Here is a 24,766-nt window from a genome sequence, read left to right on the forward strand (position 1 = left end):
CTGACACATTTAACAGTATAAATGCCTTTCTCGGGGAGGCGTGCTAGCTGTGCGGGTTACCACTCAGCTCCCATCTTTGCGGAAAAAAGAATCGAATAAAACACCTCCTCTCTGTGTGTAGTTCGGCGTTTTGCACATCGGGCGAACGAACCCGCTTTTGATGATAACACCGTGAGCGCCCGGCCCGGCCGCCGCCCCCTGCCCTCGCCTCCCGCCACGCCACACGCTCCGGTCCGGTCCAGGCCCGGGGACTTGCCCAGCGACTCAGAGGGAACCGAGGAAGCCCCCTCCAGCCCCGGCCCCGCCACCTCGGCTCGGCTGAAAGGCCCCGCACACCCCCACCCACTCCACCCCACCCCGAGGAGGCGGGAGATGCGTCTCCCAGTGTACAGGCCGGCACCGGCGGGGCTGAGGCTGCACACCGCGACGCCGGCGGGACAATAAGGAGGTGGGAGGTGGCCCTACACCCGTTCCCACGATGCGGCCAATTCCTACATCGTGTGCTAGGAGGCTTTAGAAGGAGGACGACAAAATCCAGGGCAAAAGGGGAAAAGGGAACACGCCAAAACGGAAAGGGGCAGAGGCAAAAAAGGGACATCCGTACGTGAGCACCCACCCTGGTAGTAATCGAGCCGGGCTCTGCTTAGCTTCCAGGGCCAGGCACCTCACGGGTGGACCCGCTTTCCCACTACGACCGTGCACTCCCGCCCCGGGGCGGGGCCGGCCCCGCTTTTCCCGCCCCCCGGCCCGCTACCTCCTCCGGCCCCACCGCTCCCCATCTCTCCCCTCTCCTCTTCCCGGGTCGGCGACGTGGTGGCCGGGCTGGCGGCCGAAGGCGCAGCCATGTGGCTGGCGCTGGCGGCGTTGCTGGCGGCGGCGGGGGCACAGTACGAGCGCTACAGCTTCCGCAGCTTCCCGCGGGACGAGCTCATGCCGCTCGAGTCCGCTTACCGCTACGGCCTGGACCAGTACAGCACCGAGAACTGGCCCGAAAGCGTCAACTACCTGGAGGTCAGCATGCGGCTCTACCGCCTGCTGCGGGACAGCGAGGCCTTCTGCCACCGCAACTGCAGCGCCGCCGGGCAGCCCCCCGCCGCCGGAGGGGGAGCGCTGGCCGAACTGCACCTCCTGGCTGGGGTGCTGCGGCGGGCCCAGTGCCTGCGGCGCTGCAAGCAGGGGCTGCCCGCCTTCCGACAGGCCCAGCCCGGCCGCGACCTGCTGGAGGACTTCCAGCGCCGTGAGCCCTACAAGTACCTGCAGTTCGCTTACTTCAAGGTGAGGCCCGGCACTTCATTCCAATCTCTCTACCCTCCTCTGCCTCTGCTCCCCCTCCACCCCCAGTCTTGGCTCCCCAAAGTCTTGCCTGGTGCGGTGTCACCCTCCAGCCAAGGCAAGCCAAGCCTATTGGCGACCCACGGAGGTGTTGTAGCGGAGGGGCACAGCTTGGCGTGTCGCTGCGCAGCCTTGGTGGGCGCATGTGCCCTGTGTGCTCAGTGCTCAAAAGCCTCCCTTTGTGCTGACCTTTCGCCGGGTCCTCAGAGCAAGTTACTCTGGGCTGTAGCGTCGTTCCCTATCGCCTCCTCCACACCAGTTTAGCCGCCAATTGGCATCCACCCCACCTGCCATTTTTTCCCCTCTGTGGTTGGAACAACCCTGCACATCATCATCTTCTCCCCAGTAAGTCTTTCAGCCCCCTCCTCCCACCCACCTTGTGTGATCAACAGTGGGACCACAGTGTACCTTGTCTTCCCCCCTGCTTGCCCACATAGGACCAGCCAGTTCACTCTTCACCAGATTTTCCACAACTCATCCAGCACAACACCTCATTTAGCCCAAGTTCTCTTGGGCTCCCCCAAGGAGTCCCCCAAGAACCCTCCAGTTCTTCCCAAACCCTCAGCCATGGGACACTGCCTCCTTGTCCTGTAGTTGTGCTGTTCCTGCCCCTGCCCCTCTCATCTTTCCTTCCGCCTTACTTCTAACCTTCTCTGACACCTTTTTCAGTCCCTTCGTGTCACCACTCTGGTATTCCAAGCGCTCTTCGCTGCTTCCTCTCCCTCAGCGTGTCCATCTTCCTTGCTTGCTCTCTCCTGGTCCAGTTCTTTCAAGTGCAGCAACTCCCAGCCTGTGACTTGCAGATAGCCTGATGCCTGCAGAACTCCAGTCCGTGGGAAGGAAGAATGTGAAAACTGGCTGCTGAAGCGTGACACTAATGCTGGCCCTGGAATGGTATTTACCTTTTGCTCTTGGGTCAGCCAAGGCTGGGGACACAACACCTCTTTCAACAGATTTCATCCCATTTTTCTAGCTGCTGGTTATCCTTCTCTCTAGGATCTGATTGATGATTTTCTCCCTCCTTCTCATCTTCATCTTCTGTTCTCTAAATTAAGGTCCATCCCTCATGCCATCCCTTCAGATACTGCAGTTACTTGCGTTTCAAATAAATGGGGTGCCTGTGTGGGGAGAAAAGAAGCTGAACTCTGGTTAGATTGTTTTCTCTGCTAGGGATTCACTCCCAACATATCCCAGTATACATTATATAGGGTTGTACACTTGTGCATTCTTTTCAAGACTGCTGCTTGAAAACACACATCTTCTTAACTGTTGCTGTGTCTGATTTGTGAGAGTGCTGTTTTCTCAGGAAAATATTCAATATTTTTCCAAAATTACACAAACAGATGCAGGGAAATATGTTCTCATCAAGCAGGAACAGTATCCACATGCACAGTATCACACTGGCATAATTTTGTGCATTCAAAGCCATCCCCAAGACCGTACAGAAGAACCTAACTTTATATATAAAGCCTCCGCACACACAGAACAGAAGGTATGAAACAGGAGACATTTCTTTTGAATAACAGAGTGGCAGGCACGCCTTGCATTCTCAAAGCCATGTATGGATACCAAAATGACATCACTACAAATGTTTGCATTTCTTGTCTTACTTTAGCTATTCATTCCCCCTCTGTGGCACATACAAAGTTTGCAACATATGGATCACAGCAAAAATCATTCCTACCTACTGTTTCTGATACAGTTAAGTAACTGGCAGGTAGGAATGTGAGAGGGAAATGGGAGAAATCCCTCCCTCTCCCTTTCAACTGGTTTTCAGTCACATTTGCAGTAGGTTTGTGCGGCACAGTTCAGTGGTTTTGCTTTTAGTGTCAGTTGTTTACATTTTCTGTCTTATGAGACTGTAGTCCAGCTCTGAGCTTTTATCACTCACTGGGGGAGTTCTGAATGGGCCTTCTAGAGGTACAGACTCCTCTGTACAAAGGACTTCTTCCTGGTTGCTGGTTTTCTGAAGAAAGGGATGACACTTCCTCCACTCCCCCACGCCACCACAGCATTTATAATATAGGAAGAAGGTGGAGGGAAATGCTTTATGTCATTTTTTAGACTGAGCATGTGTTTATTCAGGTGGGTTCTGCAGTGAAATTTTGCCACGTCTTTGGTCGTGGGAGGAGATATTTCTGTGCTGCTGCTTGCTCCTCTGGAGGGAGCTTTCTTGTAGCCACTGAGTCCACTTAGGAATGTGTTTGTACAAAGCCTTTTGGTTTTTTTTTTTTAAATGGTGAAAATTGAAACCAAGAGTGGATTATGGACTAAGCAAAAATGAGAGATCTGTCAGCCTACCAACAAATAGGGTTAAAGCATAAAGCACAAAAGAAACCAGGCATTTGACGAAACTGCAGCTGAGATTTCCTGTTGGTTTTTAGCACTGTCTGGGCTGAGGGGGAGCGCATAGTTTTGGGACAGCCAGGAAGGGCAGCTGGCGGAGTTCCAGTGCCGGGACATGTATAGCGGCACAGCAGCAAAAGCTCGTGTTAGGGCTGAAGTCTTTCTTTAATGTAGCAGTTTTTCAAGATTCTTTCTGAAATGAAATGGTACCATTTTATAGATACAAGCAGAAGAGTGCATATGTGCTTGTGATTTTTGCTCATAGTTTTATACGTTCACTTCTATAAACTACTTCAGATGGAAGGTGGAGCTCTGTATCACCTACGCATCGGTACGCTGAATAGGTTGATATGGATCTTGGCTTACAAGGGAAAAGTTCTTAATATTTCACAAGTATTTAAGACTTGTACTTTCTTTCTCACTTATCCTAAATATGTGCATGTACACTATAGAGTTTCTAAAAATACATGTAGATACAGAAAATAAAAAATATAAATGCATGCGCACAGAAGTACGTACGTATTTGGCACATGCAGTTGTAAGTGAGGAATACACACTTCACAAAGCAACTCTAACGGGGTTTTAAGTTAGTTTTAAAATGGGTGCAGAGAATCACATAGTACCTTAGGACACAATTATTGAGCAAGTCCCTGCTGTTTGCTCTAACTTTGTAACGCCATCAGGAAGATAGTTTATTGTAATATTGTCTTATGTGCTGCTAGGCAAATGAGCGATATAAACACCAAATAAACGTGGTAAGTGATGACTCCTGCCCTGTATCCATAGGTTAGCATCAGTAATCGCTGTGAGATTAATCCCACACAGGAGCAACAGTCAGCTTTATGAGGAGGGGAGGGGGAAGGGGAAAAATCTATGCTATTTGCACCAATAATAGATTTTTACAATAACATTTTAAAAACCCAATAAATGTTGCTAGTGACTCAGATGGTAATAAAACAGAAGAATTCTGTAAGCTTTATTGTACCATTGTGTCTGCTGAGACTGTGGTTTCAGTAGAAATAAGGTTGGGAATATAGAGGCTGCAGGAAAGTTCATTGACAACAACTGAGAAACTTTGAAGTTTATTTTCCAATTAACCTTTTTTCCCCTCCTTCCTCTTTTCCCCATCCCTGTTTAGGCTAATAACCTTCCAAAAGCTATTGCAGCAGCTCACACCTTTCTTCTGAAGCATCCAGATGATGAAATGATGCAAAGAAATATGGCCTACTATAAGAGCATACCTGATGCTGAGGAGCATATTAAAGACTTGGAGACAAAACCTTATGAGGTATGCTTCTTATTCAGAGTCTGGTCTTTTGGAACTGTTCTATTACTTCTCTTAATGGGTGAGATTCAAGGATCTCATTTGCTTACGTGTTCTCAGTTCTTGTTTCCCTCTTGCTGTCTTCCTTCATCGTCTCTGTTCTGCCTTCTTGGTGCATTCAGTAATTCCCATCTCTTGTGCTTTTAACTGTTCCATAAGTCACAGTAAATCATAGACAGAGGCACACCTGAAAGCTGATACGTGCAGATCACTACTGGAGGTAAGCAGGTGCATAGAGTTATTCAAATTCACAAGTATTGTAGTGGCACAGCTTACAATAAATCAGACATTTGGGATTAAGATTCCACTGAAAACTTCTACCAAAACCTGTGCTTCAGAATCACACTGTTTCATCTGTCCAGCAGGTTTTTCTGTTGATCTGAAATAGATTTTGCCAGATATGTCCTAGAGAGCAGAGTACATAATTCTATTAGTCATCTGTATTTGTTGTCCTCATATTAATTGGCTAACAGCTTATATAGTAATCCAGAAATGCAGAGACATAATTTACTCTTTTTGAGTTTACACACAGCTTTCCATAGATCAACCAATCTATGGGTCTCATTCCTGCCAATTTTTCAGAATCTCTTTGTCAGGGCTGTGAGAGCATACAACGGTGACAATTGGAGAACATCCATCTCGGACATGGAACTGGCTATTCCTGATTTCTTCAAAGCCTATGATGACTGTACAGCAGCCTGTGAAGGCTCCCGAGAGATCAAAGATTTTAAAGACTTCTATCTCTCCATTGCAGGTGAGTAGTTAGGAAACAGTAAGGAAAGGTGTCCCAAAAGTGCATTTTGGTTTTTCCATGGCATCGGCTACCAAAGTCCAGTTCCTCACATTGCAGTGTGAAATGCACATGGTGCTCCCTGCTCAGTTTGGGTCAATATGAGTTTATTAGATTCACTGAAAACTGCTTGAATTCTGGTTTACTTTTTTTTTCTTTTTAGTAACATAAACGAGGGCTGTCAAAAAACTCAGAACAGAGAGTTCGTACACTAATGTGGGAGTTGTGTGTCAGAATAAAATAGATGTGTAAGTAATAGCAAGTACTCCAACCAGCTATCAGTCGTTATCTAGACAGATCTCTTGACCATAATTTCAATATCAGTTTGGCCGCCTTTGAGGCTCAGTGGTTAGCCTGTCTTCAAAATCTGCTTTGTGGTTTGTGTATCACTGGTCATACCCATCTGCTTTCTCATGAATATGACAAGTTTCTGTTGCCTATTTTTTCATCTTTCCTACAACAGAGTTTTGCTAGCAGATAAGATTTCTTTTTCTTTAGTGGGTTGCTTAAAAATAAAATCCATTGCTTTGCAAAGAAAAATATTTTCTTGTTTTTTTTTTTGTGTGTGTGTGTGTGTGATTGTTCTCAGAATGGCACATACTCATTTCCTGTGGTCTTTGGTAGCAAAAGAAACAAGTAATTTTGCTGGTGCTCTGGGCTCAGTGCTGCTGGCAATATTTGTGTGGAGAACGCCTACCTTTTTCATAAACTTAAAAGCACAAAAAATACAACAGAATTTCTAAGTTGCCAGAAGGATAACCAGCCCAGATTTTTGTCCTAAAGCCATCAGATGTGTTGGTGAGGGGAAACTTATGAAATACGTTGATACGTAAATGTAAAGTACAAGAGCAGCTCTGCAGTTTCTCACAGTGTGGAACTGGTATCCACCAGTACAGCTGACATGGAATAGCTGTTGCAGGCTATTCTGCAAGCCTTGTTTTACTCTTGGGCAAAGCAGGCAGGTGCCCAGGACAGCAGATAAGGAGTGAAGGTCAAATCACAGGCGATAAAGCAAGAAACACAGACTTTCTTCCCCAGTGGGTCAGAGCCCTGACATCAGGATAACCCTCAAGCAACTGTAGAGTGTACAGTGTCTGCACCCAGCTGTGATTGGCACTTGCTGTCATTTTTCCTCTTCCTCCTTGGAATGAGAGCACAATTCCAGCAGCAGTGGTGAGAAGGAAAGATAGGAGTTACTGCATGATGTTATCACGGCCATGTGCATGTGTTTGAAGTATTTTGTTCTTGAGAAAAGAAAATTCAAATTTACTTGCACTGCCTGGGCTGAACTGTGCGTGCTCTTGCTCAGGGAGACACATCCTGCTTCCAAGGTTTTTACTACAGAAAGTAGATGTAGCAAAAAATGTTCACCAGAATTATTTGGTGATTGCACTAGGTACGTATTCATCCCTGAGCAATGCGTTATGTTTGGAAGCCAGCTGTCCTCGTTACATGGGTTTGCTTCACTGAGGAACTTGAATCTCTGGCTTTAAGTGCTAGCTGGAATTGAGCACTACTGTGTTCAGTTCAAGCAGTTTCAAGACTGCACTGCTCTTGTTAAAGACGGGTCTGGTAATTTCATTTGGCCAATCATTTTTAGCTTCAGTGTTGTTCAAGTTAGGAGTTGTCAGGAAGAAAACGGGAAGGGGTCTTCGTGCTTCTTTTGCCGTGGTCAGAGACCTGCTGCACAAACTTAGACAACTTGCTTTCACCTGCTAAATGTGGCTAACAGGGAAGCTAAGGCTTTAAAATATTTTTGTTCAGTGTTTTATAGTGTGATATATCCTGAAAACTCTTTAAATTCTTCCAGTTCTTCTGTTCTTTGGTGGAAGGTTTTCTCAGAATGTATTTTCTTCAAGATAAGATCACCTCTAGTCCTATCCCATTGTACCAATCTTGTAGACCGGGTAAGCTTGTGAAAGTAAACATTTCTGGCTGAAGGTTGTTCTGTAGTGCGCAGCATATTCATGTCTGTCTTCTCTTTTAGAACATCCAAACTGCAGGCACAAAATGCAGCCATCTCTGGAGGTTTGTTTTGGAATCACCTGCTGTATTTCTCTGTGACATAGTTGTACTCAGCAGTATGTGAACCTTATTCATGCAATAATTTACTGAAATTGCAAAGGCTCTCAAAATAAAATAAAAAAAAGCACTGTTAAGTTCACCATTAGGAAATAAAGCGATACTCCATAACACTCTATATAAAACCTACTACCACAGACTGCCTGTAGGTGTCAGTGAAACATAACCGCTTAGTTCTCTGGAATTACAGCTTTGATACATTTCAAGTCCAGACCACAGGATTTTTACAGAAGTGCTGAGTACCAGTACTTCGTATGCGTTTCAGATGGACTGTAGATGCTCAGTACTTCCAAGTAGCAAGATCTAGGTGCACAAGACTCAAGAGACCATTATAAGGCCAAATTTTAACAGGTAGCTAATGGGAGGGGTTATAACAATTCACTGTGTGCTATCCATATCTTGTGTTGTTGTTTTCTTCCCTCTAGATCATTACATTGAAGTCCTTGCGTGCAAAGTCCAGTGCGAGAGTAATCTGACACCCATTATAGGAGGCTTTGTTGTTGAGAAATTTGTGGCCACCATGTACCATTACTTGCAGTTTGCTTATTATAAATGTAAGTAGTGATTTAATATGCTTAAATAACAATGGGATGATGTGGGACAGTTTCTATTCATAATCTTTTCCCTCCAGTTATAACGCTTTAGAATGTAAATAGTGGCCTCCAGAATCTGCATTTAAACCTGTTCTGGGACAGAAAGTCTGAGCTGCCTGGCATTTTTTTCTTCATGTGTAACCATAGTTAACAGACACGGGAGACAAATGTTATATATAGAGCCCGTGCTCATAAAATTGTCCATGACAAAATAAATTGCTGAACACCAGTCCCATAAGGGCTGGATTTTGCCCAGGGCAGGCCCCTCTGTTTTAAGTTATGCATGGTTGTGACTGGTCTCCACTTGGGTGTTGGAAAAGTGAGACAGTTACAGAGTAAGCGTGATCTGATCCCTCACTTCCTTTCATTCTTTTTATGATACCTACTGCCAGCACAAGTTGCTTATGCTTTTCAGAGTTTCACATAAACGATGATTGCTCATCATGTATGAGCGTGATGTTTAAATGATACACCAACTCTTCTGCCTTTTTGAAGTAACTGATAACATGTTAGGGTAAACAGTGTCAGCCACTTCTTTTTACACTGGAACACGTGCAATGACACAGACCCATGTTGTCCACCAGTGTACAAAAAACCATGGTCTGTGCCAAAAAGTCATGGTGGTCAAGCAGTTGGGCCCACGTGGTTGTTAAGCAGCTGAATGTATAGCTCTAACAAGAAGTTTAAGAAAAAACTTCTTGACTTATTCAGTTAGAGAGAAGGAAAATTGTGACTTCAAGGCAACACATTTAACATAATACCATTTATTCTGTTGAATAAATACTCAATTTTCAATTTATTATTCAGAATTTCTACCACAGACACACCTACAGAGTATTCCATACCATTCACTTTTTCCTAGTATATTCTTATCATCCTGTTAGAATGGGGTACATGAGGCTAAATGGGTTTTGAAGAAAGAGAGGATCACTTAACAGAAATTGTACTGTTCTGGTACTGAGTGATTACACATTTGATAGTTAGATCATTCAGTGAATTTTGTGGTTTCTTGAGAAACTACTTTTACTGTAAAGAACACATGTAGCCCTTACAGCTACTCCTGTAGGCTCCAACACCAAAGGGAAGACACATCCAGCCATGTAGAATCAAGCCATTAATGATTTTTACTTATGTTGTTTGACTACGTTTTACACATTGACTCTTCCCTCTTTGTCAATTCTAGTACAAAGGGGGGGATTGATTTGTTTGTTTGTTTTTTAATAAATGCCCCAACGGGATCACTAAGCTGTGGGATGACACCTTACTGATATTGGGATACCTGGGAGGGACATTTGGTTAGGATTTTCATAGAAAACCATCAGAGGTAAGTCTCTGTTTCTGAATCGTGGCCTTACCTGTTTCAGAACACAAAAATACTATATGCTGTCTGGGAAGCAATTTTTTTCTGTCCAGCTGGTGGGGAGGTAGAAAATGGGTCCTGCTTCCATGTGAGTTTTTCAGAGCTTAGATAGTAGTAGGAATTTGTTCATTTACCTTATCTGGATTTTTCTGTGTTTGTGTTTATTAATTAGTGAATGACATGAAGAATGCAGCTTCTTGTGCTGCTAGTTACCTTCTGTTTGATCAGAAAGATGAAGTAATGAAACAGAACATGGTCTATTATCAGTACCACAGAGACAAATGGGGACTTAAAGAAGAGGATTTTCAGCCCAGATCGGTAGGTGAATTACTTAAAATGTGTTCTAGACAAATTCAGGTATTTCCCTGAAACTCACTGGATCAGAGGTTGTGAAAACAGGGGTTATCTATTGGTTCTGGGGTTAATAAAACACATACTGTTACATTAATGTTGTACAGAAAGTTCTACACGGAGATATACTATGTAATGTAGGCAGTGAACGTCATTTTAGTTCCTCCCTTTGTGTTGAAATACACTACAATAAGATATGATATCATGATGAGTAAATTCACAGTACTTGTCTGCCACTTATGTATATTTATATTTTTATCTACCTCGATAAGTAAAGCAGCTGGCCCCTGAAATCTCCTGATGAAAAGATCACTCCAGTGACATTTGGGCTTATGTCAATTAGTTATTATTTGCCAACATGTAATTGCCCACCTGCTTGTTATTTCAGGTTCTGTGTTCATTGGAATGTGTCCAGATATGATAACCCCAGCTTACTCAGTTTAGAACATAGTTGGGTGGGTGGTGATGGCAAAAGGCTCACGATCATATTGCACCTAATTATCTCAGTTAGAATGCTTGCTGCAAAGAACCCACGGTAAACATTAGTCCATCCAGCAATGATTGTGATCTGGCTTTGACAAGTGACTAAAAATGTGGTTTTAGGCTGTTCTTAAATTTCCATGTCCAAGGAAATTTTACATATTAAAGCACATTTGCTGTGTTTCTGGGGTCCTGCAGCTTCGACTTTGAAAATCAAGTTGGATTTTCTGTCATTTCTTGTTCCCAGGATTTACATCATGCAACTGAATTAACTGCTTTGTGTCACCTGAATGACTTCTTAGGCATCAGGGGTATGTGCTGTACAAGTAGCTAGTTATTAGCAATACATGTTCCACAAATTAAATTTAGCACCTTCTGTTTCTCTTACGGCATGACTTCCGTGTCGAAGAGTCATTTAAGTTAACCTAGCTGAAGAAACAGCAGGCACCCCGCAGGGTAACATTCCAGTTACCTTTCCCATATTGCTCCTTCAGACACCTCAGTCACCGAGACCTGTGCTGGCACAAAGGCATATCCCTTGATTCTTAATGCTGCATTAAGCTCAGTACATATATGCAGGGCCTAGGTGACTGGCTTTGTCTGTAGCAACACTGCAGAGCAGTTCACATATGCACCTTACATGTTGCACTGATTTGATAATTACATTTTCCATCCTCTCAGACCAGCCAGCTCAAGTCAAAAATACCACTTAATTTGTGTTCAGTGTTTTTTGGTTGTGGACAGCTGTTATGTGCCACACACCTTATCTGCACACTGGAAACCCAGGCCTGCCCTGCAGGGCCAGCTGAGAGAGAAGACAGCGAAAATGTATTCAGTTCTTTTGGGCAGCAGCAGTGAGTCTGAACTCACAGGGGAAAGGGACTGCTCCTTTGTCACTGCTTTTGGGAACAGAACTGTGCTTTATATGCACACTGGAGACAATGTTTGACGGTGGTGGGAATGAGGGGTAGCAACAGTATAAAACTGCAAACCACAGACAGATTTGGCGTATGGGTGCAGAGAAGACAGAACAAGGGCCCTGCACATTAGCTCTGAATGTTTCATTGATAATTTCTCAGGAGGTGGGGACTACAGATAATTTAGTTTTTAAATATAAAATATTAAATGCACATAGCTGTATTTCCTTGTACTTTGATCCATGTAACTATGAACAGAAGTTGCTTGCTGTCCTAATCACTTGCTGTCCTAATCACTTGCTGTGAAAACCAAAATGCTTTCTGGTTTATTTTCACAAAGTGGTAATGGGGTGACAGCAGCATTTGGCTCTGGCACTAAGCTTTAGATGTTGTTGTGAAAGGGGAAGTCTATTTTCTTCCCCAAAAAGAGTTAAACGGGATAATCAAAATAGATTACTGTTGGTGTTCACAAATATGAGAGTAGGTGACTGAGCAAAACTCTGCTGTCCAGGCAATCACCTGGGGAGGTGAGGAGGGACAGGTGGGTGACCGTGCAGAATTTCCCTAGCCCAGACGCAGGCTGGGGTGGTGAGTCATTATCATGCAAAATAGCTTAGTGTCTCTTTTTCCCAGAACTGCCTGCCGCCATAAGCCAGCGCACAGGGAGACAGAGGCTTTCCACGTCCAAAGCCCACTGGAATGCAGGCACAGGCTGCTGCTCAGCTCTGGCAGTCTCATTCCTTATTCTGAGACTCGCCAATGCTTTGAAACATGAGAACGAGGAGAGTGCTTTGTTCTTCTCACACTGATGGAGCCTGTGCTTAGAAAGATCCACAGAAGACATTGGATCCATTGCTTGATGTTCTGCTCTTTCCTTTCTTGAACACTTTAATGCCCCCCTGACAGGAACTACCTTCTACTAAATATGGGTCTGACTTCACTGGAATAGTTTCAGTGACATGTGATGATGCTCCCTTCTTGCTATCCTAAAGTAACATAGAAATTCTGTTTTTCAATAGGAGGCAGTTCGATACCACAACATAACCACACTCCAGTTGGAAATGTATGAATTCGCAAAGGAACATCTGATGGATGATGATGAGGTGAGTTTTCTAGAAAGGAAATTGTGGTAAAAAACCAGCAATCACGTTAAAGTGGAGGTGATACCTAGATGGAATTCCAGGATTTTAGGTAATATGGAAAAATCTTCTTGTAACAGTGACCAATTTATGATAAATTTTTCTTTTGTAAATGGAATACAAGAAAAAAACCCAAAGAACATCACATACCGTTAAAAAAAAAAGGGCAGTATTAACACAAAGGTAAATATAATGTACTCAGCCCACAAAAAAAAAAAAAAGAAAATCCATTTTGCAAGCTGTAACACCAGGGGGCAGAGAAGTAGTATATATATTTAAACCCAACGTTTTTCTGTTTTGTTTTTCTGAGATGTTGTTTAGATTAGGTTTAAAGACCCTTATAATTTTGTCGAGAAGTAACCACCTAAATTGTAATTTTTGTCAAAAGGAAGTCTTGTTATCTGTTATTTTTTTTCTGCACAGTAACATTTTGGTCACTGAGTCTTGCTTCTTAAATGGCTGGAATTCATGGCCAAATAACATATAATGACTACTATTAGACTAGAAATATGTAAAGTGGATTTTTTTGTGCAAGAAAAGCAGTTAAGTTGTTGAAAGGGCATTTCTTTGTCTCCCACATCTGAAATTAAAGTATAAATCATGAAGGCTTTGGGTTGCCTTTCGTTTTGCTTTGTTTTCAGAACCTTTCATTTAAAGGTTTAAAAAATCTTCAAATGATGGAATAGTTCATTGCTGGCATTGGCAAAGAGCTATGTTCACTTACGGCATGGGGCAGGGTACTTGTAATGAGCACTGCTGAGGTCTTTTTTAATTAGGAAAAAGAAAGATGGCTGATGTTAAAAAATGAAATCTCTTCTGCAATTTTTATGTTATCCAGCACGTAGGGAGAGAGAATATTTTATAGTGGAGAATTAATAACATGTCTGTTCTGCCTTCGGTATGCTAGTGACCTGAAAACAACTCTATACATAAAATTCCATTGCAAGGTTACCAGGCTTTAAAAAAACTTTCCATTGTGATAAAACTCTATGGAAGACAGTTTCATATGCTCATTGTAAGATTAAGCTTAGATGAGGACTGGTCTGTAGGGTTTTCATCAGGGTGGGAAATACTTGAGCACTTTTTTATATTCCCTTGTTGGTTTGTGTTTTACACAATGTTTTCTTATGCATGAATGCAGAATGTTTTCTTACATTAGGCATAAACTTAATTTGTTTTTTAACTTCTGTCACATCTGCTGCTTCAAAACACAGGGATGAGTACTTAAGGAAGGGGAGAAGCAGTCCATTGTAAGGGTTTTCCCCTTATGTTGTTACAAGAAGGGATTAGAGACACAGTCTTCAACTTAAGCACTGTGTATAGAATAAACAAGCATTTATTTGCTGGCGTTCATTCCTGTAGCCCATTTCACCAGTGCAGTTATAAATGACCTTACAATCTGCAGGACGGAAATACAGTGGAAACATTAATTAAACTTTTGTGGAAGTGTCAAGGAAGTCACATTACACTGGATTATATATTTGGGTTAAACAACCAAAATTACTGGGCCTAGTCATGCCACAGATATCCCTATCCCATACTGTCATCGTATTAGGAAAGTTATCCTTCTTCTCTCCCAAGGAAATGCTGAAGGGCTTCTGTGCCCTCACTTACTAGGGCTGAAGCTGAAGAACCTGGGAGGGCTGGAGGCTGTCCATGCCTCTGGCTTGGCTCTGGCCTTTGGTAGGGAACTCATAAATCCCTGGCTACCAGAACTTCTCTTTGGCTGCAGGAGCCTTCCAGGGAGTCCAGACAGGGCAGGAATAGCACAAAGGTAAAATTGCTACCTTGCAGTTTCTGCTATATGGGCAGGACCTGGTAGTGTAAGTGGAATTTTTTTTTTAATATTTCTCCTGGCATGGATAGAAAAGTATATTATAGAGGAACGATGAAAACTGATGAAAAACCCAGATAAGGTGTTAGAGGAAAAGCTTTATTAAAAATTGTTAAGGGTGGAGGCAACCTCTTTTTTAATGCACTCTATTTATTTAAACCATGTGCTTCTTAGGCCATAGGCCATACCTTTTGTGAGTTTCTGTGGTCCATGTTTGCTGTCTGTGAAGCTGCTTGTGGGCCAACAAGCCCATAATAGAATCTGCAGAAAAAAATCATTCTCAGTCCTTGAGTGAAGCAAAAGGATCAATGTGGCAAAAGGATCTCTTCCTATGTGAATATGTCATTATTCCCAAGTGGAGAATCTCACTTTATTCAGACTTCTTAGTGCTCCTGTATCCCAGATCATCCATGTGTCTTTTTAAATCCCATTAGCAAAGTGAGTGAGAACATGTGGGTTCTTCCAATAATACATTGCAGTAATTGCAGAGGCTGGAACATGCAGTAATGATTTTTGCATATGTCACTACAAGAAATACTGTCCTGTTCGTGTTACTTTATTAATGTTTTTCCACAAGGAAATGAAAAATTCAAGTTCAAACATTTAACACAGTAGAGGTGACAGAGAATATTAGTGCCAACTAGCTACAAATTACTTTTTCTTAAAAGTAATTATTATTAAATATCCTTACAGTTTTCCACAGTGAAGTTAAAACAACATTACACAGTGTTGTCATCTTAATTGGCCATGGGTAGTCAAGCTTTTTGATTTCTGTTCAGATGTGTAATGCATAAAGGCTATAATAGATACAACTTCTAGTATTGCACAGATTTAAATAGCAAACTGAAATGCCGTTAAGAGCCAGATGCTCAGCTAGTGTAGATACAACTACAGCGCTACACTAATTGTAAGAGACATGTTTCTGGCCCATAAAATCAGTGTTTTTGAGGAATATTTTTTTTTTTTCAGGGATAGCTACGTAGCTGTTCTAAATTACATAAGAACCACAAGCGTTTGGCTGGGATGATCCCACAATGTGATTTTTTTTTTTCTCTTTCAGTAATTAATCAGTAGGTGAAAAACTCTTGGCAGGTTTGACCCACTTTTTTGGCATCTTATTCTTTTTATTTGTATATAATGTGTGTGTCCATTTGTGCAGTAGATGAAATTCAAATGCTCTATTCCTAAATGTGATGCAAAAGAGAATTAAGTGTTGAACTGCTGTGACTGGTGGAAAGAGAACATACAGAATAGCATCAAAGCATGAGAGCCCAGTGGACTACTGACAGCAAATAATAATCTGAATTCAGCCTCTTTTTCTGTTCAGGAATTGCTAACAACATACTTTCAGCTTTATTAACTCACTTTTTGCATACGTTCAAATGATTTATAGAAGTGTGCTCATAACAGCAAGTTGTAAATGCAGACCTGTAAACCCTGCCCTGCCTGTGACCTCAGACCTACACGGCTACAACAGCACCGCTACACTGGGAAGAGCTGGTGGGTGGCATCTATTTCAAACAGGGTTGGCAGCTAATTGGCATTGTTATGGTCCCTGTTCAGCATACATTTCTTTACAGAAAAAAGAAAATATGTTTTCATCATCGTTTCCTAGTGGAGATACTGCCTGTGTGGCTGGCTCTCCCGACACTTCCTGCTTTCCCCTCGTGCTTCTTTACAGTTGGATGTGTATCTTGGGCAAAGGTGTTCCTCCTTCCATTTAAACCACCTACCATGGGAAGCTGCAAGCGTGGTTGGGCTTAAATGGCAGGATGTCCCCAAGTTGCAGGTACTGACATTAGAAGGAATTTTTACCTGCCCAGATTTTTTTAAGATGAGTGCAGCATAAAGCAGCCAAGGGAGCTCAGAAACAAAGCCACTAGAAGGCTTCTGTTTTAAGTGCAATGGGAGTGATGTTGAAGTTGCTCTGAAACTAGGCTGACTCATGTTTTATAGGCATTATAAAAATGTTAAGAGGAAAGCACTTTTATTGGATTACAGTAAAATGCTATTGTAATAACTGCAGTGTACTGCAGTCTCCTATAGTGTATGGGAAGAGAACAGTTACACGTTCAGAATATATTATCAAAAAATGGAATGGAAAAACATTTGAGAAAAGAAGTTAACAAACATGTAAAGAACAACTAAGCTCTTTTAATATTAAAAAAAACCCTAAAAGCATGTGATAGTGGGTCACACTGTGGACTAAGTATCTGAAAAATAAACAAGCTAAGGGCCACATAATTTTTCTGCACGAAGAATTGAGGGATTTTTTTTTCCCCTGCTAGAATGCAAGGAATGTCCAGCCTGGTCTGTGCTGCTTGTGGAGGATCTGGGAGGGCTTTGAGGTGGTTACAGTGAACTCACGCATTTTAACTGAAGGTTAGATCAAGGAACTTTTTCTTGGTCAAAGGCTGAATAAACCTTTCAGGCTGAGCCACTCATTGACACATGCTTTACTGTTATCCCAAAATAATGTCATTCCCCAAAAAAACATTGCTGGCCGGTGGGCTGTGTGGTGTGTGCTTGCAGGCTCTATCAGGCCTACAGAGCACATATCCTCCACAGTCAGCCATGTCAAACCTTTGTCTGCTCTCTTGCTAGCTGGTTATTCATCCTTGAACAAAATCTGCTGACTTTCATGAATCTAACTCCTTGTCACTACTCCCAAGAGTTACTCAAATCAGTTACTGGGGCAGTTACAGGGGTGTTACTCATTAGTTACAGGGCAACCTTAACTCTCCTCATGGAGGCCACCACTGCAAACCCTCCCGCTACTACAACCTTGCCATCTACACCCAATACATAAGGGAACAAAATCTGTTACTCTCACTGTAGAAAAGTTTCCAGTCATTAAGATCTTTGAACTTTAGCAAAATCTGAATTTTTGCTCTGAAGGACAGCTGGGGGACATTTTGTTGGGTAAATATTTTCCTTTTAGGTCATAGATTATAAGGAAACAAAGATCCAGCCAGTTCTTCTTGCTCTGTGTATTGTCTCTTAAGGCTCAGTTTGTTGGATGAGTTAGGATAAAGGCCTTAATAATATTTTTCTGTAGTTCTTGATTCATTCTAGGACACTGTTATTTTAATATTCTCTGTTACTTCCCTAAAGAACAGGCTATCCCACTGCATATGGAATCCCCACAGAAAAGGCCATCAGCAGATCTGCATGGAAAGTATGGGTTATTGCAAGAAAGTTATTTTTTTCCCAGAACTTTTCCAGTCCACACTGAGAAGGGACAAAACAGATTGTAGGTGGAGGCAAGGACCCATGAATGATTAATATTTGCTACACAGAAGGCAGTGCTTGGTCTTAGCAACCAAAGGCAAAGCCACTGGGTCTGTCGGTGGTCAGTACAACTGCTACTGTTCACTACTATTTTTAAATGCTGCTGTCAAAAGAAAAGTTGGTGCTGGACCATCAGTTTCAAGTGGGCCATAACTGAGCCATGTATTGGTAGCTTTTCCTCTTTGCTGTTTGTTTTAATAGCTGGCTTGAAGTCTCCTAAGTATAGATGTTTCTTTTAAAAGGTTGTGTTTTGTGTATGTGAATACAGCATTTAATATTGCATGAGGAAGGGCCAGCAACAATCCCTGGCCCAATGTGTACCTTGGTCTTGGACACTCAGCTTGCGGTAGTAAGTGAGAAGTTCTACATTTTTCTCTGTTTTAGGACTTATTTTTTCAAATGTTCTAGCTTCACTTATAATAGTGCACCAGTCTCACTAGCCTGGGTTAGCTTATTCAGAATTGACCAAGAACTCTGTTTTAAAATTATTTTTTATTATAATCCACCTACTCACGTACCCTCTGTAAAAGCTCCTTGAATTATGTACTGTGGTACAAACTTGTTCTTTCTGTTTGTGCCTCTGTTCCATTGTTAACCTAAGCCAAGGGTGTTCAGTTTACATATCCGACAGATAATTAGAGGCTCCAGTTGATCAGATCAGCTTCTCTGATTCTTCCTACGACTCACACCAGTCTGGGAGCATTCCCCCTGCTGCTGTTCAATATCATGCTTCCCATATTTCAGGCTATACCTGTCCCATCTGTTCCCATACATCCATTCTCTCACTCCCACTTTCCACTGACTGTCCCTGGACTGGGAGAGGGAAGAGGTTGGTAGCTCAGGGAGGGAGGTCATGGGGTGCCAGCAGAGCTGTTGTACCTGCAGTGCGTACCTGCCCTCCAGTGCAAACCAGGAGGCAGGCACTGTGGACCAAAGGCCAGCTTGCTACCGAGGATGTGCTTCACTGTGGCTGACCAAGCAGTCCACATGTGCGTACTTTCCACTCGTTGGCTGCCTAACTGTCAGGCATGTACTGGTCTGGCGGCAAACCCTTCTCCTCCCCCAGCTTAGTCAGTTTTCACGTACGGATTTACTAGCTACCAGCCAGACAGCTATGTCACACTTTGGGCTGTATATTGCTCAAGTCTGATTTACATCAGCACTGTGTCTGAGCAGCATATTTATGTAACCTGCATTAGAACTGGGTGGCCGTTGTCCCCTCTCATAGCTGGCAGCAGAAAGAATTGTGGATTTGCAGCTGACTGCATGTAAAATTTTCTGTCCTTGCTATTAAGGTAGATAGGAGCCAAAGAGCATACCAGATAATAGGAGGAACTCTGTCATACTGAATGCTTGAATAGTATCAGAGAATCATTTTCAGACTCCAGGTCTGCAGGCCAGCATGAAGGTGTTAGATACCAGCAGGCAGGAGGCTTTTTCCCTGGAATGAACACCTGTGAAATAGTTGCTGACTTCAGTCATGCAAAATGCCTGATGCGGTGTCAAGTGAGCGCTAATGGGGCAAGGAGGGTGATCAATCTGGTCATAGCTGCTAGTGTGACAATGTGATCACCTCCTCTGACGTACCATTATCACCTTTGCATTAGGCTGCCAACCACAGTATGGGCAACTTGCAAATGTTTTATATTCTGACTGTGAAAGCTCAGGCAAAAATATTTGAACTATGGGTTTTGGTTGTCTTTAACTGTAATCTGGAGGTTTTGCCTTTTCAAAAATAACCAACATCCAGGCAATTATTCAGTTGCATTACAGCCTATTTTCTGTACATACATTGTTTCGGCAACTATTTCTATATTTTTGCCGTAATTGAACCTCTCTTATTCCCCAGTACTTCTCATTAGATGGCAAAAGCTTCTTTCATACTTTCCTTTGGATATCAATTTCAGGCACTGGAGATTTCAGATTTTAGTAAAATTTTTTTTCAAATACTGTTGCTTTTAAATATCATTTTCCATTTAAAGCTTGGGCTTCTTATATGTTTCTGGATTTGAAAACATACCAGAAGAAAAAAACCTGAATTCTGCCTGGATCTTCTTTGTCTTCTGACATATCCTACCTTACTGATGAGCGTGACAATGACATGAATTAAGTTCCCATATGGTTGAGTTACCAAAGGTACAATATTGAAATCCCCGTGTCCTCCTTATACTTAATTCTGGGTCATCCAGTCACATCATAGAATCATAGAATAGATGCTTATGCCTTTCATCCTACCTCTTAGACTCCTGCCTTTTGAGGGTTGTCTTTGCAGGTAGAGCAAGGAGAGAAATCTTTTTTAATATCTGATATTCTTTCATAAAACCATGGTCCCGAGGTGTAAAAGAATCAGCCTGAATTATATCTGGGACCACCATAGTAGATACCTGTATTCCGAGTCTCATTACTTTGTTCTTAGTTAACAGGACCTGCCTGTCTGTAGTCTTTCAGGAGGCACCCAAATGCTTGTGCCCACAGTTTTAGGAGCTGTGCTATAAAACTTGACATGAAGTCCTCTGTGCCTCTGTTTCTGTAACTTTCAACTGCTTGCATAGTGACTGTTGGACCTAGCGTCTATTTTCTTCATGTGCATTTGTGAAGTGGTAATGAGTTCCTACCACGATTAGGCTCCTTAGGCAATCAAAATACTTCTAACAAAGGAAACCGTGCAGAAATGTCAAATTCCTGTTTTCCAATTGCCAGATTTCCTGCAACCAGGAGGACAAGTAGGGAATATGAAAGTGCTGGTATTTTTTTTTGTGTTTTTATTGAATTGGATACTTAGATGTTATAAATTGCCATCCTTCAGGTCTTTCTAAAACCACTTCATAGTTGCAAAAACTCAACAGTCTTAAGATGGAACTGTGAAGCAGGGGACCAGAGCAGCAGTTATTTCAGCCAGCTTTCCTCCCACTTTTATTGTTATTTGCTTGGTTCCCATTATTTCCCTCCTTGCTAATCACAATTCTGAAAAATATGACTTTAACATGTTTAATCATCATATCCATAATACAATTGTTGTATTCAAAATAGACAAAAATTCTCTATTTCCTCTTATACTTTTCACTGACAGAGGTTTTAGTGGCCTTTCCTCCCCAGAACAGAAAACTAAAATTTTGAGTCTCCAACTGCATGTGTCTGGCAGGTGCTGTCTTCCTAAGGAATACCTTTCTAGACAGAAATGTGCTTAAAATTTAATTAGGATTGTAAAGTATTGTTGCAGCCTTCGTCAAGCAGACTCAGAAGCTTAATACAGTTCACAAAGACTTGGAATGGAGGGTGAAGGGAAGAGGGAGAATGAGCATCCAAGCAAGGAAGACTTGCTTTTAACATAACTGTTATAAATTCTCATTAGTTTAAGCATGAGAGTGAGTAAAAGCTGATCAGATTTTCCAGCAGAATATTTTTCTATAAGAAAGTGACAATTTGTTTTGAAAAAATCTAAATGGCATCTTAAGACCTTTTTCTGAAAGGTTTTTAGGTTTATGTCAAGGAAGGAAGGACAGGAAAGTTTAAAAAACACTGTTAAATTAAAACAGTTTAACAGATCATTGTAGTTGTTAGAATAAAAGGTTGGAAATGCATCGTTGAGCATCCACATCTCTCCTACAGCTCAGTATTTGAGTTGTATGAAAAAGTGAAACTTTGCACAGGTGTCCCTCCGGGGTCTCCCATCTCAGGCAGCATTGTTTCTGGGCTGTGTGTGGAAGGCAAAACAGGAAATACTAGTATTTCTGAGGGTGCCAGCAGATGGGCTGCTACAGTCAGTTTTGAGTAGTCTGAGATGCTGCTGTGCATTTGCTGTTAGCTACCTGCTTTTCACTAGTGAAGGTGTTACCTTGGGCTGAAAGTGATCACAACAGGTTTTAGCTGTTACTGTAGCTTGGTTGACAAGGCCGTAAATTCCAGCTGGTGGGGCTGTTACCATCCCAAAGTACTCGGGCTTGACTGCAGGAAGATATTTGACTATGGTATATGACATATAACTATGTCAGGCGTAGTTTAAATAAAGCAAAGTGATTGTTATGTTGTGTTGGTACCCTGTATCAGCAGAGTGGGGCTTATAAATATAATATTTTCTGGTCTGATCTAAACCCAACATACTTGTTTCCAGTATAGAAAACATTCTAGTATCTCTCGTTCTTTACATTTTTGCTGCATTGAAGCATGGCATGTGAAGATTGGTGGTTGAAAATGGAGAACGTGTGTGTTGAAGGGTGTAACAGAGGACATAAAACAAATTTTAGAGCTTTCTAAAGTTCTTTAATGTTTTATGGTATTTTAACAATTTCCTAATTTAACAGGTGCTTTAAACATTTATGCTTCTAATTTCTAAGTTTGAGGATTTCATTGTTTAAATACCTGAAAAAGTACAAAAGGATTTACTATGAAGTGTAACATTGCCTTCTTTTAAGGTCTGTATGTCACTGCAAGTACTTGTGCTACCCCTGTATGGGCCATTTATTTGCATTTTATAGGCTTGTTGTGCTAGCTTCTGTGTTAAAAAATGCTTAGACATCTATTATTACAGTTTATGTTTTGATTACAATGCTTAAAATTTTCCACTGATTTTGCAGTACCGGGTTAACTTGTTTCTGTTAAATTTAATCCTTTCTAGGGTGAAGTTGTGGAATTCCTTGATGAGCTGTTAGAAGTAGAGGAAAAGAAGGAATCCTGATGAGTGAAAGCACCACAAAGTATTTTACGAAAGTGAAGACTCACCATTGCTCCTTACTATTGTTTTTGGTCACTTGTAGTTCCAGTTAGATATACCTCAAAGCTGCTCCTTTAATCTCCACCTTATGTCACAAGATGCACTCCTGAAAGATCACTTCCACGCTGCACTGACTTTTCCGTGAGCATGGCTTTTCACTGTGCCTTTACAGAATCGGTGCATATGGGTTTTCCTCTTGAGCTTTCTCTAGTTTACACAAACACAACAAAGCGGACTATTAGTATTTTCTGGGTTAACACTAAGGTTCCTCATTTCATTGCTGTTCTACTAAGTTATAACAGTACAGCTAAATTCTGAAGAACTTTTGTCAGATTATGAACTGTGGAAGACATAACAGTTCCTCTAGACTTTCTGAGCTATGTATTGTATTATTTATGTATGTCTTTTTCTGTGATGATGAATAAAGTGATACTGAATCCCAGTGCACCCGAAAGATGTTAAGATACATTTAAATAGCTGAAATAAGATGATTAACAAAGCACAACTAGTGATCATCTAAAAATTGCCTAAAGAATTCTGTAAGCAGTGTTGCTCTTCCTTAAAAACTAAATGAAATTCCATTATGTGATACTGAGGCCACTTAGAACTGAATAATAAATAAGTCCGTCTTCCTACCAGTTCTTACTCTTTCTGTTGAAGCAACTTGTCGATGCTGTGTGAGGTGGGGCCAATCTTTTATAAAATAACGATGGTCAATGTATTTAATATTCTTTTATGTAGAAAACAGTTTGCATGTTATTTTTTTTATCTTGTGGGATTGCCTGCCTAGTTTTCATCCAAAATTAAGTACAGGTGGAGACTAAGGCAATTTTAAGTGGAATCATGAAAAATATTTGTATGCGAATTCCTTAATTTTTATTAACCATACGGCAGAGTCCTATACAGGGGTACTTCGAAGGCCCAAAATACTGTGTTAGAGATGAGTAGTGAATTAGTGCACAATAGTACTGAAGAGCAGAAATCCCATTGACCTCAGAGGAGGTTCCAGGCTTTCATCCTTTGCTTTCCTCTTTCATTTTTGAGGGCCACATCCTACAAGTGGTTTCACCCTGCTTACATCAAGGGGAGACGAGCATTCAGTGCTGTTATGACTGAACCCTAATTCAGCTGAATGGAAGCGAATTGCAAAACCAAATGTGCTAGGGGTTTTTAAAAAAGCAAAACATGAACTATCTTGCTTAGTTCTGGTGCTATAGCTTACATACTCTGTAGAAATACAGTGTCTGTAGACACTGTATGTTCTCTGTAGAGAACAGGAAGGGGAATCCACAGGATCAGGTCTAAGTGTCCTCTAGCCTGTGAAAGCAATGAAACATTTTTTAAATGTTGAAGTGTATGTGAAAGATGTTTGGAGGATCAAATTAGGGTTTTCTTAACTTTTTTAGTATATATCAGAGCTAATCTGCTGAAGTTGATGGGCAGATGGTGTTATTCTCAAAAATCTATCGAGAGCCTTTTAACTTTAGATTTACCCAGCTCTACTTGTGGTAACAAGATTTGAGCATACAGAGGGTGTATCAGATTTCCTTACACTTTTTGTTCCACGCAATATTAGGAATTCATTTATTGTAATTTTATGTAAGAATTTAACTTTGCTTTTAAAATTTATAAGCAGTTGATTGTAAACCATCACGTACTTCCCCATGAAATACATGTATTAGAATACTCAGCTAGGGTAGCTTCTCCAGTTTGTCCCTAGTTTTCCCTTGCTGGAGACGTGTGTATGCTCAAGGGAGAGGTTACTGCTCTGGAGGCCTCTTTTGTCCCTCTGCTTTCCAGCCTGCGTAGGACAACTCCAGATTTCCTCCTCAGAAACTCAACCATTGATGTTAAGATCATATGCCCAAATAACTTCATCTTTGATACTCTAGCTTTCAAATCCAGAAATCCCGTCATTAAAGGGCATGGAGTTGGTTAGGGGTTGATGGATCTATCTACATTGCCTTAGTTTTACAACATTTTTTGTTTACTTCTATCTTATTACTGTTTAACAAGTTGACGTAGGAGCTCTGCCAACTGCAGACTGTTATCTGGCTATTTGTTTCTGCAGTGCCCTAGCCCTTGTGTGTTGTCTATAGGTACTGCAATGCAAAACCTTGAAGACTTCCAAGAGTGGTGCCTGTAATTCAAGTTCCTGGGCCTGCGGTTTTCCGTAACTACATCTTGTGTGGAAATAACGTGAGTACATAAAACTT

At 41.8% G+C, this 24,766-nt stretch overlaps 1 protein-coding gene across 1 annotated transcript; it reads left to right on the forward strand.

Moving 5' to 3' along the window:
• The first annotated feature begins 374 nt into the window (after positions 1–374).
• CRTAP (cartilage associated protein) lies at positions 375–23,188 on the forward strand. Its single transcript, XM_075083501.1, has 7 exons — positions 375–1,275; positions 4,817–4,966; positions 5,585–5,756; positions 8,300–8,428; positions 10,000–10,145; positions 12,595–12,678; positions 22,455–23,188. Exons 1-7 carry the CDS (start codon positions 844–846, stop codon positions 22,512–22,514), a joined length of 1,173 nt encoding a protein of 390 aa, XP_074939602.1. The 5' UTR covers positions 375–843; the 3' UTR covers positions 22,515–23,188.
• The last annotated feature ends 1,578 nt before the right edge of the window (positions 23,189–24,766 follow it).

Source organism: Phalacrocorax aristotelis, chromosome 2 (genome assembly GCF_949628215.1).
Source record: "Phalacrocorax aristotelis chromosome 2, bGulAri2.1, whole genome shotgun sequence".
NCBI classification, from domain to species: domain Eukaryota; kingdom Metazoa; phylum Chordata; class Aves; order Suliformes; family Phalacrocoracidae; genus Phalacrocorax; species Phalacrocorax aristotelis.

What these genes read in the sequence shown, in the direction of transcription:
- CRTAP (XM_075083501.1), top strand. Translation starts at nt 844, where the DNA reads ATGTGGCTGGCGCTGGCGGCGTTGCTGGCGGCGGCGGGGGCACAGTAC. An exon ending in TGGAGACAAAACCTTATGAG is followed by an intron (nt 4,967 to 5,584) that starts GTATGCTTCTTA and finishes CCAATTTTTCAG; the next exon opens with AATCTCTTTGTCAGGGCTGT. An exon ending in AGGATTTTCAGCCCAGATCG is followed by an intron (nt 10,146 to 12,594) that starts GTAGGTGAATTA and finishes GTTTTTCAATAG; the next exon opens with GAGGCAGTTCGATACCACAA.